Below are 16,947 nucleotides of genomic sequence, written 5' to 3' on the forward strand. Positions count from 1 at the left end.
GGTCTGGAGGCTGAATTTTAAAAATGTGATTACAATTTTTATGGGGTTGGGGGGGGTCGGTGATCACTGGGGTAGTGTATGGGAGTCTGTAGTTTGTGTCTGCAGTGCTTATCTGGTGACTTTAGGTGAATTTTTATGACTTAGACCATATTTTAAATGGTCTAAGTCAGTGTTCTTCAACCACCGGTCCATGGACCTGTGCCGGTCCACAGAAATTTCCTGCCAGTCCACAGGGCCAGCACGTGCATCATGCCCAAAACAGTGTTCTTCAACCACCGGTCCACAGTGCGATCAATGCAACGTTATCTTCGAACCAGCTCCATCTTCCTCACTGATTCAGTGCACAAAGCCACGGGCAGGGGCTCCTACGTGTGTTCTATGCCTGAACCAGAAGCCTTCTCTCAGACGTCGCAACATCAGAGGGAAGGCTTCCAGATGAGGCGCGGGACGCGCAAGGAGCTGCTGACTGTAGCTTTGTGCACTTCATCAGTGAGGAAGAGGGAGCCGGCCTGAAGATAACACCGGGGGCAGCGGGAGCAGGCCAGAAGGTAAGGCATAGCATGGAAGGAGGGGGACAACAAAGGTAGGGGGGAATGATTTTATTTTTGAATTTAGTGATTGAATTATGTCAATTTTGAGAATTTACATCTGCTGTCAGTGTGCTTTGTGTAGTTTAATTTTGTGGTTAACCATTATGTGTTGTTAATAAGATTATATTGTGTATCTGTGAAAAATGAATGGAAAAAATAGTGTTACAATTAGTACTATTATGGGGCGGGGTCTGGGGTGGAAATTGGGTAGAGATGGGCAGGGTCTGGCCCATGACTTAACCCAGTGTTCTTCAACCGCCGGTCCATAGACCAATGCCGATCCATGGACCGATGCCGGTCCACAGAATAATTCTTTTTATTTCTGCTGGTCCATAGGTGTAAAAAGATTGAAAAACACTGGTCTAAGTCACAACATCCAAGTTCCATCTATGCTGTGCTGTATAACTTTCGGATATGCAGTAAGACTAAGTCTAAACCTGACCACATCCCGCCCATGACACTCCTCCTGAAACGCCCCATTTAGCTATGGTCATTCAGCGGCACTGTGAAGGCCTAGGTCGTTTTTAAATATGTCCAAAATCCAGTTTTCTTATCAGAACTTGGACGTTTTTGGCTGATGATCGTACAAGTGCCGATTTAGGCCGGTTTTTGGACGTTTTTCTCTTTCGATTATAAGCCCCATAATTTTTATTTATTATATTCTATTTATTTATAGACACATGTTTTAATTTCTTTTAGATGTTTTGTATTTGTTCAAACATTTATTTCTATGTGATTTTCAGTATCTTACTATTCCCAGGAGGAAGGCTTTTGCCGAAACTGGGATCCTAGTTGGGACCATAAACAGAAGAGAGGTTCTTCTCTTCATTGGACTGTTTTATGGACTAATAAATACATTGTATTTGGTTGGATTAAGATATCTTGCTTGCCTCTTTATGTATGTTGTGTTGATTATCGAGGCAAGTTTTTCCTTTTCTCCCTTCTTGCTTCCATAAAAAGGCAGGCGAGCTCATATTAGGTACCAAACTTTTCAAAGGAACTTAGTACCAGAGGTTGTACTAATCCAAAATATTTCCATCTCCTGACAGCTATTGTGGAGTGTAATGAATAAGATTTGCCGCTGCTGGGTCAGACCAGTGGTCTATCGTGCTCAGCAATCTGCTCACACAGCGGCCCTTAGGTCAAATACCAGTGCCCTGTTTGCGTCTAGCCTTACCTGCGTATGTTCTGTTCCAGTAGGAACTTATCCAACCTTGTCTTGAATCCCTGAAGGGTGCTTTCCCCTATTACAGCCTCCGGGAGAGCGTTCCGGACCTCCACCACTCTCTGGGTGAAGAAGAACTTCCTTACGTTTGTACGGAATCTTTTCCCTTCTAACTTAAGCAAGTGCCCTCTCATTCTCTTCACCTTGGAGAGGGTGAACAATCTCTCTGTCTCTACTAAGTCAATTCCCTTCAATATCTTGAATGTTTCGATCATGTCCCCTCTCAGTCTTCTTTTTTCAAGGGAGAAGAGGCCCATTTTCTCTAGCTTTTCGTTGTACGACAACTCCCCCAACTCCTTAACTATTTTTGTCGTTCTTCTCTGGACTCTTTCGAGTAGTACTGTGTTTTGTGTTATGTGGAGCACGGCACTCTGAAGGTGATCTCCATTCAGCTGCCTGCAAATCTCAGCGATCCAGCCAAAATTTTATGGATGATTTAGCTTTAGACCCTAATGAATGTCCACACAAAATTGTATTAAATTTGGAAGAGGGTGAGCACGGATGATTTTGAAAATTAGTCTACTTGATGTGGAATGACCTAGTTATATGCTATAAAAATTAGGTGTGCTGTTTATAGAATGGAGCATAGATCTTTTACACTCATAACTGCTAATTTGTGCCAATTACTGTTTGTTAAGGCCAGTTATTACTAGATATTGCCAAATAAGTCAATTAATGTACATGAGAAACTGACCCTATTCTATAACTGTATGCCTAACTTTGGGTGCCATGTTTAGAATTTGGGGGTATTTGCATATATGACCAAATACTACATATGTCACCTAAAAAATTGGTGCTGAAAAAAATCTGCACTTAAGGCCTGATTCTGTATATAGGCCGGTCATGGCGGCTGCTAAAGAAGCGTTCGAGAATCGCATGTCAATCACACACCGATGTCTAATACAGAATCACGTCTACCTGAATGAACAGACACCTAACCTTCCAGTTCTCTAACCGGCACCCATGTTGACCGGCGTCAGTTAGAGAATTGCACTTGCTTGATTGCTGAGATAGGTGGCTGATAGAGAGCTGCACGGGAACAGGGATGACGGGAATCCCGCGGGACCCGCGGGGATCCCGCGGGTTCCCCCTTTGGGTCACGGGGATCCCGTGGGGACGCCCCCTAGGGTCGCGGGGATCCCGTGGGGACGCCTCCGAGGGTCGCGGGGTTCCTGCGGGGTTGGATCGCAGCGGGGTTGGTCGAGCCGCGAGGGTAGTCTCCTTCTCCTTACCTGCCTTGTCGCAGCACACATCCGAACGGAAATCTTCCCGATGTCAGCGCTGACGTCGGAGGGAGGGCTTAAGCAAAGCCCTCCCTTCCTACGACGTCAGCGCTGACATCAGGAGACTTCCGGTCGGCTGTGATGCGGCAGGGCAGGTAGGAAGAAGGCAATGGCGTACGAAAGAGGGGGGAGGGGGCGGTCCGCCCGGAGAATGTGCACAGCCGGTCAGGTCCCCCGATCGACCGACAACAGGCCGGCCGACAAATCTCCCTGCCCTGTAAGGCGCGAATCTAAATTACCTCTTACAGCAGCTTCACTACTCCAGCTGCTGTAAGAAGGTAATTTAGATTTGCGGCTATAGGACAGGGAGATTTGTCCGACCGGGCCTGGTTCTGTTGTCGGTCGGGTGCAAAAGCGCCCACACGGTGGAGGCAGGGAGGGAGGAAAGGTGGAGATGGAGAAGAAAAGACGCTTAAGGGGGGAGAAGGCCACTGAAAGTACCTGGGAAGACAAAGGGGTGGAAAAGAACGCTGAAAGGACCATGGGGTAAACGGGAGGAAGGGGGGGGGAAGGACCCTGAAAGCACTGGGGAAGACAAAGGGGTGGAGAATGCCACTGAAAGGACATGGGAAGGACAGAGGGGGGAGAAGGCCGCTGAAAGGACATGGGGGAAGGCAGAGAAGGGGAGAAGGATACTGCCTGACAGGACATGGGAAAGATGGTGGGGGAGAAGGACACTGCAAAGGAAAATGGGGAAGAGGGAATGGGAAGAAGACGCTGGCAGGGAGAAGACAGAGGTGCCAGACTATGGGGGGAGCGGAGGGAAAAGAATGGGTGCCAGACCAATTTGGGAGGGGGGAGACAGGGAGAAGCACAGTACAGAGCAACTGGAAGACACAGGAGAAGAGAGGCAGTGGATGGAAGGAATTGAATGAGAACATGAAGAAAGCAGAACACAGGCCATAAAGGTAGGAAAAATTATATTATTTTTTTTTTTTGCTTAAGGATAAGTAGTATATTAGTTGTGTTGATAAAAATTTATAAATCATTAGAGGCTCTGGTCGAAACCGTTTACAAAGTATGTATTCTTCCAATTAATATTTCCAAATTAATAAAGTCTTTTTGCTTATTTTTAAATGGGTTTCTACCAGAGCCTTTAATTCAGTAGCATAATTAAATGAAATAACTATTTCTGTAGTTTATAGGGACAGGCGGGGACGGAGGGGATTCCTCGCGGGGACGGGTGGGGACGGAGGGGATTCCTCGCGGGGACGGGTGGGGACGGAGGGATTCCTCGCGGGGACGGGTGGGGACGGGTGGGAGTCCTCACGGGGACGGGTGGGGACGGGTGGGACTTTGGCGGGGACGGGTGGGGACGGGTGGGATTTCTGTCCCCGCGCAACTCTCTAGTGGCTGAGTCACCTATCTTTGCTGAGGGATTCCTTGCCATCAGCTGTTTGTGGCACAGGAATCCCTGATCAGCTGAGCTGGCAGGACTCCCCAAAACCACGGCTTCGTGGAATACTGCTGGCTCAGCTGATGGGGGGGGGGGGGAAAATTCCCCTGCCGCAATCAGCTCAGATGGCAGAGGAATTCCCCGGCACCCCCATGGTTTGGGGGAGTCCTGCCAGCTCAACTGATCAGGGATTCCTGTGCCTCAATCAGCTTAGCTGCTGCAATGCAGTGTCTACTTTTACGTTTGGGAATTGTAGGGCTACATTTCAGGCATCTGTCCCTTGCCTACGGGCAAAACCACGCCCAGGCCCAGCCTTGGGCATGATTAAGTGTTCCTATGTGTCTCCCATGGCCCACAACAGACTCCTACAATGTAGGTATCCTTTTTCATCCAAGTTTTTTTTTTTTTAAGTGCATCCTGATTGAATGCCAGACAGTGAGACATGATACAGACGTATAAAATCATGAAAGGCATAGAGAGAGTGGGGAGGGACAGATTCTTCAGACTAGTGGGGACAACAAAAACAAGAGGTAATCCAGAAAAACTGAGAGGGGATAGATTCAAAACAAATGCAAGGAAGTTTTTCTTCACTCAGAGGGTGGTGGACACCTGGAACACGCTTCCAAAGGAGGTAATAGGACAGAATACAGTACTGGGTTTCAAAAAGGGACTGGATGACTTCCTGGAAGCGAAGGGGATTGCAGGGTATAGATAGAAGGTTACTCTACAGGACAAAAGCGAAAAGCGTATGTGAGTTTTAGGGTAGGAGCACTTTCAGGTCCTGGACCTGAGGGGCCGCCGTCTGACCCGACAGAGGCAATTCTTATGTTCTTATGCTCAGTGGTAGGATACCTACTGCCGCCTAAAATTGGGATGCACAGTTAGAGAATCAGGCCCTTAGTGCTGTACTATAATCCACCTCTGAAGTTAGGTTTATATAATGCAAGTAGTGTCCCGTGTATTCTATAAACCAGTCATTTATTCCAGTGAAAACCATGCATAAATGCCTGCCCCTAAATTGTTCATAGATCAAGCGTATCCTTCTACTAGCACCATCTGCATACTAGTCTGTTGTGTCCTGTCTCCCAAGGTCATGAAATCATTTGAGGGGATTCCTAACAGTACTATAATTCATGACATGTATGCAGGGAAATCCAAGTGAGACAAAAAGCTGTTTGTTTGGGGTTTTGTTTTGTTGGAGGAATTTCCTTTTAACTTTTCCCTTCTAGATTGTATATTACTTGTGAAGGTGCTAATTAAGTTTGTTCTGATCTTGCACATCTGGAAGCTTTTTTTTTTGTTTTTTTTTTTGCTATCAGCAATCAGGGCTGTTTTTTTTATGTCAGCTTTATTAATTCCTTGATTTTTTTTATGTGAGGGTGAATATTGACCTCTTTGATATGACTGATCTATTTCACGGGTTCCGGGTTTTGATGCTCCTTTGTAATGTGGTTTACATGATATTTTTAATTGCTTAATCGTACTTATTTCTTTAATAGTATTTGAATTTCTTTTTCTTTATAAAATTGGACTCTTAGAAATAACATTTAAAAAGTAATGATAAGAAATCATAAAGTATTCCCTCCCCCCACCCTGAAGTTGGGTATAAGGGAGGGGGGATATTTGATGCAAGTTATACTTTGATGGTATATTAAGTGATGTTAAAGTAAAAATGATATTTTGTATGTTTTGCATCACATTTATTGATTGGATGAAATAAACTCTGCTTTATCGCAGGTTGACGTGTACAGCTCCTTCCCCACGTCTTCTTTGTTGCACAGTGTCACAGAACTGCCCCTTTTCCTAGCGAGGAAGCCTTGCCAGAAAAGACAAATGGGGTTAAAACCCTTGAAAGTATTCCTATACCTGCTAAGGAGAGGCCCAAAGCAGCTCCTAGGAATACTTATAAGCCAAGCCCTCCTAAAGCCCTGCCTAAAGCAGGCAGATCTGGTTTAGCTTTACCTAACAAAACTGCAGACTGTGTACAAGATGCAGGCAAAAATTTATTGTACCAAAATTAAAATGCAAATAAGTAAAATAAAATCCTTTTACCAATCAAGGGACCCGACACGGTCTGTGTTTCGGACAAACCTTCGTCAGGGGTCCATGGTGAAAAAGGTTGGGACATACCATAAAAAAATGAAGATAAGTAACAAAGTGCCTGTATATTGTGTTCGCCGAGGATTGCTGCAAAAAGTAAAGCATATCAAGGAAGCAGTAAAAAGAGGCTGCCTTAGAAATCACTAATGTAATGTAATATATAAAAACTGCTCTAGAAGAAGAGATTGTTTTGTTGTAGATATTGATTACTTGATTGTTCAACTAAAGCTGTGGCCAATTTTCCAGCTGAAAAGTTGCCATTTTGTTTTTTGTTTTTATTTATGCTTTTGAATACATTTACAATATCCAATAATTCAAGGAAAAAAAGAAACATTTCTCAAAACAATTCATAATCATTCATTCTTACAAAATTCTTTTTAAGCCCACATTATGGGGAAACATGTTACAATTTCTAAACAAACAAGTTTAAAGGAAAAGATTAAGGACACAAATTCTCAGTTCGTCCTATCAAACCTTGAATCATTCCTTACTAATAGGGATTCTAATTTTTCCTCTTATTCTCTATAGATGAAACAAAATCATTTCTGTTCTCATGTTACTAAAAATTGCTGTAATTGTATGGGGTCCCAAAAAACATACTCAATATCTTGCAACTTAACTAAACATTTACAAGGAAATTTCAGGTAGAAAGATGCCTCTAGAGCCAAAACTCTAGCTTTTAACTTCAAAAATTATTTTCTTCTCAATTGACTTGTTCTAGAGACATCCGGAAAAATCTTAACCAAATCTCCACAAAATTTCGTTAACCTATTTTTAAAATAAAGTTTCATTAGTAACATCTTATCTATTTCACTCATGCATGTTATCACCAGGGTGGACCGATTCTGAATCACATCCTGAGTATCTTCCAAAAACTCAGTCAAATTTACTTCAGTAGTGACCAGATGGTCCACCTCCTGGGCAGATTCTATTTTTTTAGGAGGAATATAATAGTAATTATTTATTGTAAAATTCTCAGCATTAGCCAATCCCAATACTTCTTTAAAAAACTTCCTTAATAGAATTTCAGGTGACAATAAATGAGTTATTAGGAAATTGACTAAGCGTAGATTTTTCCCTCTATTCATATTTTCCATAGATTTTATTTTAGCATGTATCACCGTAGAATCTTTAACAGCAGATACTGAAACAACCTGAAGTGTATTACATTGAGTCTCCATAACATTTAATCGTTTATCCAAACAATTTAAATTGGAATCCACATTTTCTAATTTATGAGAAACTGACTGAGAAAAGTCCCCCATTTGTCTCATCGTTGTCCTGAGAAACCCTTCAACTCTAGAAATTCCTAATCATAAATCTTTAAGGGTAATATCTTGTGTTTCCTCCGTTAGAGGATTTTCCTCCACTCCAGCTGAAAAAATCAGTGGTTTAGGTATTTCAGTATAAGCTAATTTATTAATATGGGTAGAGGATACCACTTGTCCGTTTGCATTAGTAGGGTTTATATTCCTACTATCACTAGATATTGGGTGAAGGGGAGGAGTCCGTTCGAGGGGGCTCATTGAAGCTCCTGACAAAGAGGAATCAATATTTAATGGTGCCACTGAGGGATGTTCAGATAGTAATAGCAAATGCCTGTCCATGGGGCCAGATACAGTAGGTGTTGAACTTTTTGGTTTAATTTTTCTTTTCCCCATATCCAGATCAAAAAGTCAAAAGTACAATAATTATAAATAACCAACTTGAATTCCAGCTCCCCAGCTCCTCGTGGCTCCAAGGGGCCTGGCGTACCCCTTAGGGCACGCCCCTTCGGCCACGCCCTGCAGCCACAACCGCAGCAGCGGTTACACTTTAAAGTATTAGAGACGGACCCAGTGACGCCAGGGGTCCGTCTCTATCGATGCCTGCGGGTGGGTGCAAGGAAACGCCGAACTGCTGCTGCAGGAGACCAGGGAACGCTCAAAAAGCCTCCTCTTGTTTTCCCTCCGGGTCAGTAACAGCTCCCCCGAAAAGTTGCCATTTTGAATTATTTCGTTCTGAGTGTTTTTGAGTGGGAGCCTGAATGCGGTATGAGTGCCAAGGTAATGCTCTTTAATATTCAGAATTATTTATGATTTGATCCCAGTTTATACAGATCATATTTTGACTCCTTTTTCTTTAAGAACTCCCAAAATGTGTAAATTTGATTTTACAGTTTCTTTTGGTGAAATGAGTACTACTGAGATGAATGTTCTCTCAGACTTTTAATTTTCAAGCTCCTTCTTAGTGACATATCCTACCTCTGCATATTAGGGTAAGAGACCAATCATTTATAGTTTAGGAAAAAAATACTTGTGGAATATAAGAGTTCTAATGCATTCAACAGAAAAAATGATATGCGTATTAATGCAAGATTCTTTGAACCTAGAGAGAAAAGTAGGTAATTTGGAGAGTACTCAGAGAAAGTGTGTTCTGTGTTTTGTAAATTTTCCAAAATTGCCTTTAGTGCTTCCTTTGGCAGTTCCACATTCATCCCAATCCAAAAACTATTACAATAACAAAACATAAACAAGAAACAAATTATCAAGTGGCACAAACTAGGGCTACAGTTTTATTCAACAAATGTCTTAGAATGCTTGCCCAGTTAGTTTTACAGCTTATTATATGCTTCACTCCAAGAAAAAGCAGTCAAACTTTTCCAAGAATTCCTCTGTTTATCTTTCAATACTTTGAAAGCTTTGACATATAAATGGCAACCCTTACAGTGCATTTTCTTTCAGATCTGGACAAAGAATGTTGTTGTTGTTTTTTTAATTGTTCTTCCCCTCCAAGAAAAAAGAAATGTAGGGGTCCTTTTACTAAGGCGCGCTAGACGTTTTAGCGTGTACTAAATATTAGTGCACGCTAATGCGTCCATTATAGTCTACGGATGCATTAGCATTTACCGTGCACTAAAACAGCTAGAACGCTTTAGTAAAAGGACCCCTTATTGGGTTTTCCTGGATATTAATAAAACAACCCAAAAGAAAAGGAAGCAATTCCTGTTGATGAGATCTAGGACCTTATTAGATGCTTCATAAGTATCATGTTTCCCTTTTAGTATATATTATGGATTCCTTTTACTAAGCCGCATTAGGGCTTTAATGCGTGGAATAGCGCACGCTACATTGCCACGCACGCTAGATCTTAATGCCAGCATTGAGCTGGCGTTAGTTCTAGAAGCGTAGCGTGCGGTAATTTCCTGCGTGTGCTAAAAATGCTAGTGAACCTTAGGGCTCCTTTTACGAAGGCGCGTTAGCGGTTTAACGTGCATAATAGCGTATGCTAAACCACCGGCCACGCTAGACGCTAACGCCTCCTCTTGAGCAGGCGATAGTTTTCTAGCTAGCGTGAGGGTTAGTGCATGATTGAAAGTCACGCACGTTAAACCCGCTAACGCGCCTTCGTAAAAGGAGCCCTTAGTAAAAGGAGCCCTATATCTGTTATGTGACTTTCAGTGCTGTTAATAAGTATATTTTTTAAACTGTTTAATGGGAGTCCTATTAATAAGTTTCAATTTACTGATTTTAGTTTTACCTCATTCATTGTATTTATGCGTATATTTGGTCTTTTTACTACTGTTATGCTGTCAGCAAAATTGTAAGTTCTATATTGAATTATACCTGCTGTATACCACCTTGGGTAAATCTCTTCATAGAGGCAGTTAATAAATCCCAATAAATAAATAAGTAAATAAATTTCCATGCATGTGTGAAGTGAAATAGAAGTGTGTTTAGAACATACTATACTATTCAGGTCTTATATGTACAACATTACAGAAGGAGCAGTACATGAGGTGAGAGAGATCAGTAAAGACAGATGTATTGTCTAGAGTAATCTTATAAGGAAAAGAGATATGTCTTAAGTGTTTTCCAGAAGTAGAAGTATGAGAAGATCTGTCATACAGATGTAGGGAGTTTACCGTATTTTCATGCATATAACGCGCGCGTTATACACGATTTTACAAACCGAGCATAACCATGTGCGTTATATGCGTGAGCGCGTTGTAAAAATTTTTTTTTATATAGTTCCCCCCGACGTCTGATTCATCCCCCAGCCCTGAAAGCCTGATGCCCCACCATGAAGGACCACTCGCACCCCCACCCTGAAGGACCACTCGCACCCCCCGACGTCCGATTCATCCCCCAGCCCCCCCCCCCTGCACGGAGAAGCAGCCTACCGTTGGTTCCCGATGCCAGTGAGCCCTGCTGCTTCCTCTGCCGGCAGTCCCGCCCCTTCTCTGAGCCCTGCGCTGCTTCCTCTGCTGCGGTCTTGCCCTTTCTCTGACGTCAGAGAAAGGGTGGGACCGTGGCAGAGGAAGCAGCACAGGGCTCAGAGAAGGGGCGGGACCGCCGGTAAAGGAAGCAGCAGGGCTAACTGGCATCGGGAACCAACGGTAGGCTGCTTCTCCGTGCGGGGGGGGGGGGGCTGGGGGATGAATCGGACGTTGGGGGAGGTGCGAGCGGTCCCTCAGGGTGGGGGTGCGAGCGGTCCTTCAGGGTGGGGGGGCCACGGTCCTTTGGGGTGGGGCATCAGGCTTTCAGGGTGGGGACAGGACTTCAAGGGGGACAGGACAGGACCTTTAAGGGGGGACAGATTTCAAATGTATGGAGCTTGGAATTTGAAAGTGGACATGACATCTTTTTTTGGTAGCCTTGTTGAGGAGAAGGAAAAGGGATCTTGAACTGTTGCACTGATCTTGAGTTGAAGAAGGAGGGTGTAACTTTGATGTTTGTTTGAGCCCATGGGAGTTTTCACCGTATATGGCTTTGTGGATCATGCAGGTCATTTTGAATTGTATTCTTTTCTTTATTGGTAGCCAGTGTAGTTCTTTTAGAAGTGGAGTGGCTTTCCCATTTTGCTGGCTCCGAGCATCAGTCTGTCATTTGAAGTGTCTGTAATTTTTTTGAGTTCCTTTTCCATGATATCATTGTATAGAGAGTTACAGTAGTCCAGTAGTATTGCTTAGTAGTATTGCTTGATTGCTCTTCCTAAGGTTGTTTTGAGTTAGGACTGACCTGATTGTTCTCAGTTGTCTTAGTCTGGAGAAGAATTTTCTCATCACTGCATTGATTTGGTCTTTATAGGTTAAGGAAAAGTCAAGAATGACCCCAAGTACTTTGAAAGTTCTTTCTATTTTTAGCTTTTCTCCTGAAGTTAGTACTATTTCTGTGCCTGGTAATGAGTTGAAGTTGCCAAACCAGAGAATCTTGGTTTTGGACTTGATTAGTTTGAGATAGCTCTTTTGGGTTCAGCCACTTAGGTAGTCTGTTGTATGTTTTATATATTGTGTATTATCCAATATATTTCTGTCATCATAAAGATGTCATCTGCATATTAGAAGGTTTGGGCTTGTGGAAGGGTGAAACTTTTGCTTCGAATGTGCATGTATAGATTGAATAAAGAGGGAGAAAGTGAAGATCCTTGTGGAACTCTGCAGGTGGCCTTCCAGTTTTGTGATTTTGTTCTGTCCTTCCGTACCTCATAAAATCTATTTTTCAAGAATTGGAAGAATCATTATGCTCCCTGATCATGTAGTCTCATTAATAGAAGTGAGTGATTTATAGCATCAAATACTGGAGATATGTCAAATTTGAATAGAATAGTCTGGGTGTCTTTACTTAGATTAAGTTTTAACCTTAGAGGTGAGTTCCAATAACAATGATTCCATGCTGTGCATGGCCCTGAAGCCATGGTGTGAGGTGTGAATGCCATTCATTTTGGATATTGCTGTCAGTAATTTGCTTTGATTCAGCATGTGTTTATAAGCACTGTCCCATTGCAAGAACTCTGGTGTGGTTTGTTCCAGTAGGCATCCAGGGCAGATATCTAGTCAACAGTGTTTTTGGGAGAGTCTTTTAATCCAGATTTTAGTTTCTATTATGGAGACTGGTCAGAATTCTGTCCAGTTTTTGTCAGCTGGAATTCCATTTGTTTCATTAGCATTTTTGTTGGATACTTCCACACTGTCCTCAAGGGAGTGGGTGAATGTTTTCCTTACTGCTCTAATTTTCTCTTGAAAGTAGTGTGCTAATTCTTTTTTGTTTGGTTGTTGTATGTCAGGGTCATTAGTTATGTCTTTGGTATCTATGAGTGAGTTAAATATTCTGAAAAGGCTTTTAAGGGTGTTTTTTAAATTTCTCTATTTGATCTTCATAGTACTGCTTCTTTGCCTTGTCTGTCACTTCTTTATATTGTTTTACTTCCTTCCTCCAATTGATGTAGTGCTCTTGGGCTTGGCTTTTCCTCCATGCTCTTTTCATTCTCAGTACTTTTTTCCTTTAGTATTAGAAGTGAGTTTTGATTACCAGGGATTGTTTCTTGGCTTTAGTTGGAGTGTTCTGAGAAGGATGATGTCTTCTAGAATAGATAAAGTGAAGTTATCAAGGAGTTGATGGTTGTGTAGATATCTGGGTCCACTGGATGCAGTTGAGTTGTGAGCACATTCCAGAATTTTTCTGTTGATATTTTGCCACATTTTGATGTTTTTAGTATTTCTTTGGTTGCTCGTATGCTAGTCTTGGGTAGCTTGAGGAAGAAATTTAGTAGGTGATAGTCTGACTATGTGACTGGTTCCCAATTGGTATGTTTCCACTAAGGGGATTGGTAGGTCAACTGATATGTAATTAGGTCTGGGGTGTGTCCATTTTTGTGGGTAGGAACACATGGTATGATATTGAGGCCTAGTTGAAGATGTAGCTTGTTGAAGGATTGTGTTCTAGGGTCTTTTCACATTTCAAGGTGGAGATTCAGGTCTCTTAGTATTAGATTGGGGTAGGCTGAGGTACAGTGGGTAATCAAGTTGTTTAGCCTGTCTTCTAATGCTGGAGGATTCCTATATCTGTTTTCCCTACAGGGTTTTTCAGTACGCATATCATATATTCTAGTCTCTGCTTCTTGCTGCAGTCCTGGAGTTTTAAAGTTAGGAAAGACCTATATGCTATTATAACTTTTTTAGTGGATAAGCAGCTCATACTGGAATCTTTTTTACTAGTGAAGTAGGTGTTACTCTTTATTAGTTTAGATGCAATGGAGCTTTATTTTACCACTTTTGTTGGGTTTATTTATTTCTTAGAATTGAAGTGGATTCCACCCCTCCCCCCAACAGCTGAATTTGTAATAACTTAATGAATGTGTTAAATCGTTGATTTCTTTTTTTCTCTTTTTTAATATCTGCTGTTTACTTAACAAGTATATTGCTTATAAAGTATTTAATGATCATAAATATAATGTAAAAATAGAAAGAAACCAATGATATATTCAGGGTTAGTATATATCTGTAAATGGACTAGAAAAAAACCAATTTAACTGCAGTAGCACTTTAAAGAAAAGCAACCTGTTAGTAGTTTTGATCATAGGAAAGCACCAAATATGTTCAGAAATATAAGTATTCTTAAATAATGAATAATTTTAAGATCAGTAATCAATTGTAATGGTTAGTCTTGTAATCTGACATTCTTCCTTTGATGTTATAACCTTGTCTCTTAAGTTCCTGGTAGTGTGAAATTTTGAATGTCATGTAATTCATGAGAAATATCAATGAAGTTAGCAATGACTTTACTGTTTTCTATTCACTGAATGCATGTATACAGTGTACTGAAAATGCTTTCTATAGACAGTATCTAAAATGACTTCGCATGGCAGCCATTTTGTTTATTTTCTGACTCACTATTTATCTTGGGCCTTTATCTTGAGTCTATAGGAATAACTCACTGAATAGGAGATAAACCTCGATAAATCAAACTATCTTTTCTCAGAAGTACAGTCTAACAGCATGTGTTCAAATAATCACATTTTGTTATCTGTAATAATTTAATCTATTGAAAAACTCTAGCACACTTTGTACCTTTATCAATTAGCCACCTTAAGACAGAACCAATAAAGCACAAATTTATATGTAGAACATAAGAGTTGCCATTATTGGGACAGACCGAAGGTCCATCAAGCTCAGTATCCTGTTTCTAATACAAGATTCCAAGGAGTAAAGCATGAGTCTAGCTTAACAATGACTAGTGGACTTTTGTTTTAAGAAACCACTAGGAGTAGCTTAGTGTTTAGTGCAGCAGCCTGAGAACCTGGAGAACTGAGTTTGATTCCCACTGCAGCTCCTTGTGACTCTGGACAAGTCATTTAACCCTCCATTACCACAAGTACAAAATAAGTACCTGCATATAATATGTAAACCGCTTTGATTGTAACCACAAAGTCAGTAAATCAAGTTCCATTCCCTTTCCCTTTCCTTTTTTTAAGCCCTGCTAAACTAACTGCTTTCACCACATTCACCAGCAACAAATTCCAGAGTTTAATTACATGTTGAGTGAAGATATATTTTCTCCTGTTTGTATTAAATCTACTACTTAGCAGCTTCATCATATGTACCCTAGTCCTAGAACTTTTAGACAACGTAAACAAGTGATTCATATTTACCCATTCCACTCCACTTGCTTTAAAGATGGTTTAAATGTGTATATGTGTTTGATGCATGCACAGAATTTTTTGCAAATTATGGGCTCCTTTTACTAAATGGCTATAGAGGTTTCTACCGCAGGCAGGTGAGGTAACTGCTCGGTTGCTCATAAGAATTCTATGAGCATCAGAGCATTTACCTCGCCATCCCACAGTAAAAACCTATACCGCTGCTTAGTAAAATCCAGTGTTTATCAACTGTATCCTTACTCTGTCCATATTACACCCCCAAGGAATGCTTATGTGTGGTCATGTAAAAATGTGTACAGTATTTTTGCACATGGAAAATCTCTTTTCCAAATGTAAAGCAAGCTTTACAGGTGGAAAAAGCTTTATAAAATTATATCCCCTCTCCCTGATACTAAAAAATCAATAGTGTATTGTGTTAGTCTTGTTAATATGTACAAATATATGTTGACCTGTTATTATGCTCCACAGTTACTGAAGGTTCTGGAGAAACCAATCAGAAGGAAACTTCTACTTGTGATATTTGCCAGTTTGGGGCGGAGTGTGATGAGGATGCTGAAGATGTATGGTGAGTTGACATTCACTTACAGAATTTAACAATAGAAATATGCCCATCGATTTTTTTTTATTTTTTTCATTTTTTAGGGTGGGAGGTATGGAGGTCTGACCTTTGTTTCATTAAGAGGTCCATTTACAAAGGTGTGTTTAGATTTTGCAGTTACCACACCTTAAAGCAATAAATTAATGCACACTGCAGACTAGTTTCTGTAAATGGTGCCTAAGAAGTACTGTACTTTTTTGCTCCATAAGACGCACCTCACCATAAGACACACCCTAGATTTAGAGGAGGAAAACAGGAACAAAACCCATTCTGAATAAAATTTTCCCTGCCAAGCTCTACACCCTTTCCCCCATCCCTGCCAGGCTCTGTACCCTGTTCACCCTCTGGTGGTGTAGTGGTAGGCCGGGACAAGGGACAGAGCAGGCAGGCAGAGACAGGACAGGCATGCCTAGTAGCAGGCAGGCAGGTAGAGACAAGGCAGGCAGGCTCCCCCCTCCCAGGCAGCCCCCCCAGGCAGGCAGGCAGGAGCCCTTCCCCCTCCCAGGCCTACCCCCAGGCAGGCAGGAAGGCAGGCCTCTCCCCTCCAGGCATCCTTACAGGCAGGCAGGCCCAACCTCACCCTCCTTACTTTTAATTTGGCACACAGGCAGGCAGACAGGCCCCTATCTCTCCCCCGTACCTATTTTTAATTAGGCAGTGCAACTCCCAGCCTCCCTCCCCCCCCCCCCATCTTTTTAAAATTCTGATGCCCTCCCTCGCTGGATGCGGCTGCCTGTTGGGTTTATCGAGCACTGACAACCGACACGACTGCTTTCAAGTCCTCTTCCCTTGTGGCAGAGCAGCACACAAGACTGCTGGCCTGGTCCCATGATGCTTCCCATGAGAACTCTCCTATTAAGAACTCTCACAGGAAGCAGCATGGGACCAGGCCGGCAGCCTTGTGTGCCGCTCTGCCACAAGGGAAGAGAACTCGGAGGCAGCCGCGTCAGCTGTCAGTGTTTGGAGAACCAGGCAGGCAGCCGCGTCCAGCGAGGGAGGGCGTCAGAATTTTAAAAAGGTAATGGGAGGTGGTTGGGTATTTGTTCATAAGACATACCCTTATTTCTACCCCATTTTTTGGGGTAGAAAAAGTGTGTGTTATGGAGCGAAAATTACGGTAGACGCCAAAAAAGCAGCATAGCACAATTCTTTAAATGGCACTCAAGTTAGGTGCTATTTATAGAATAGCGCATGGCAATGGGAATCACAGCTAACTTTAGGCATAGCCATTTACACCAAATGAAATGTGTAGATCCTTGCAACTAAATTAGGAACAGGTCAACCCTTACTCTTACCATGTTCATAAATTGCAAGAGAGCCCTTGATCCACTCATGGC

General features: G+C 42.1%; 1 protein-coding gene and 1 long non-coding RNA gene across 4 annotated transcripts in view; one reads left to right on the top strand and one right to left on the bottom strand.

Moving 5' to 3' along the window:
* Positions 1–16,947, top strand: part of TMEFF2 (transmembrane protein with EGF like and two follistatin like domains 2) — a 512,432-nt gene that overhangs the window by 209,132 nt on the left and 286,353 nt on the right. For all 3 annotated transcript variants that reach the window (XM_033944051.1, XM_033944053.1, XM_033944052.1), the window contains exon 5: positions 15,481–15,577. In XM_033944051.1, the coding sequence (XP_033799942.1) occupies positions 15,481–15,577 (97 nt within the window). The remainder of the gene's footprint in view (positions 1–15,480; positions 15,578–16,947) is intronic.
* Positions 1–16,947, bottom strand: part of LOC117360355 — a 95,706-nt gene that overhangs the window by 36,578 nt on the left and 42,181 nt on the right. The window lies entirely within an intron of this gene.

Source organism: Geotrypetes seraphini, chromosome 5, assembly GCF_902459505.1.
Source record: "Geotrypetes seraphini chromosome 5, aGeoSer1.1, whole genome shotgun sequence".
Classification (NCBI taxonomy): domain Eukaryota; kingdom Metazoa; phylum Chordata; class Amphibia; order Gymnophiona; family Dermophiidae; genus Geotrypetes; species Geotrypetes seraphini.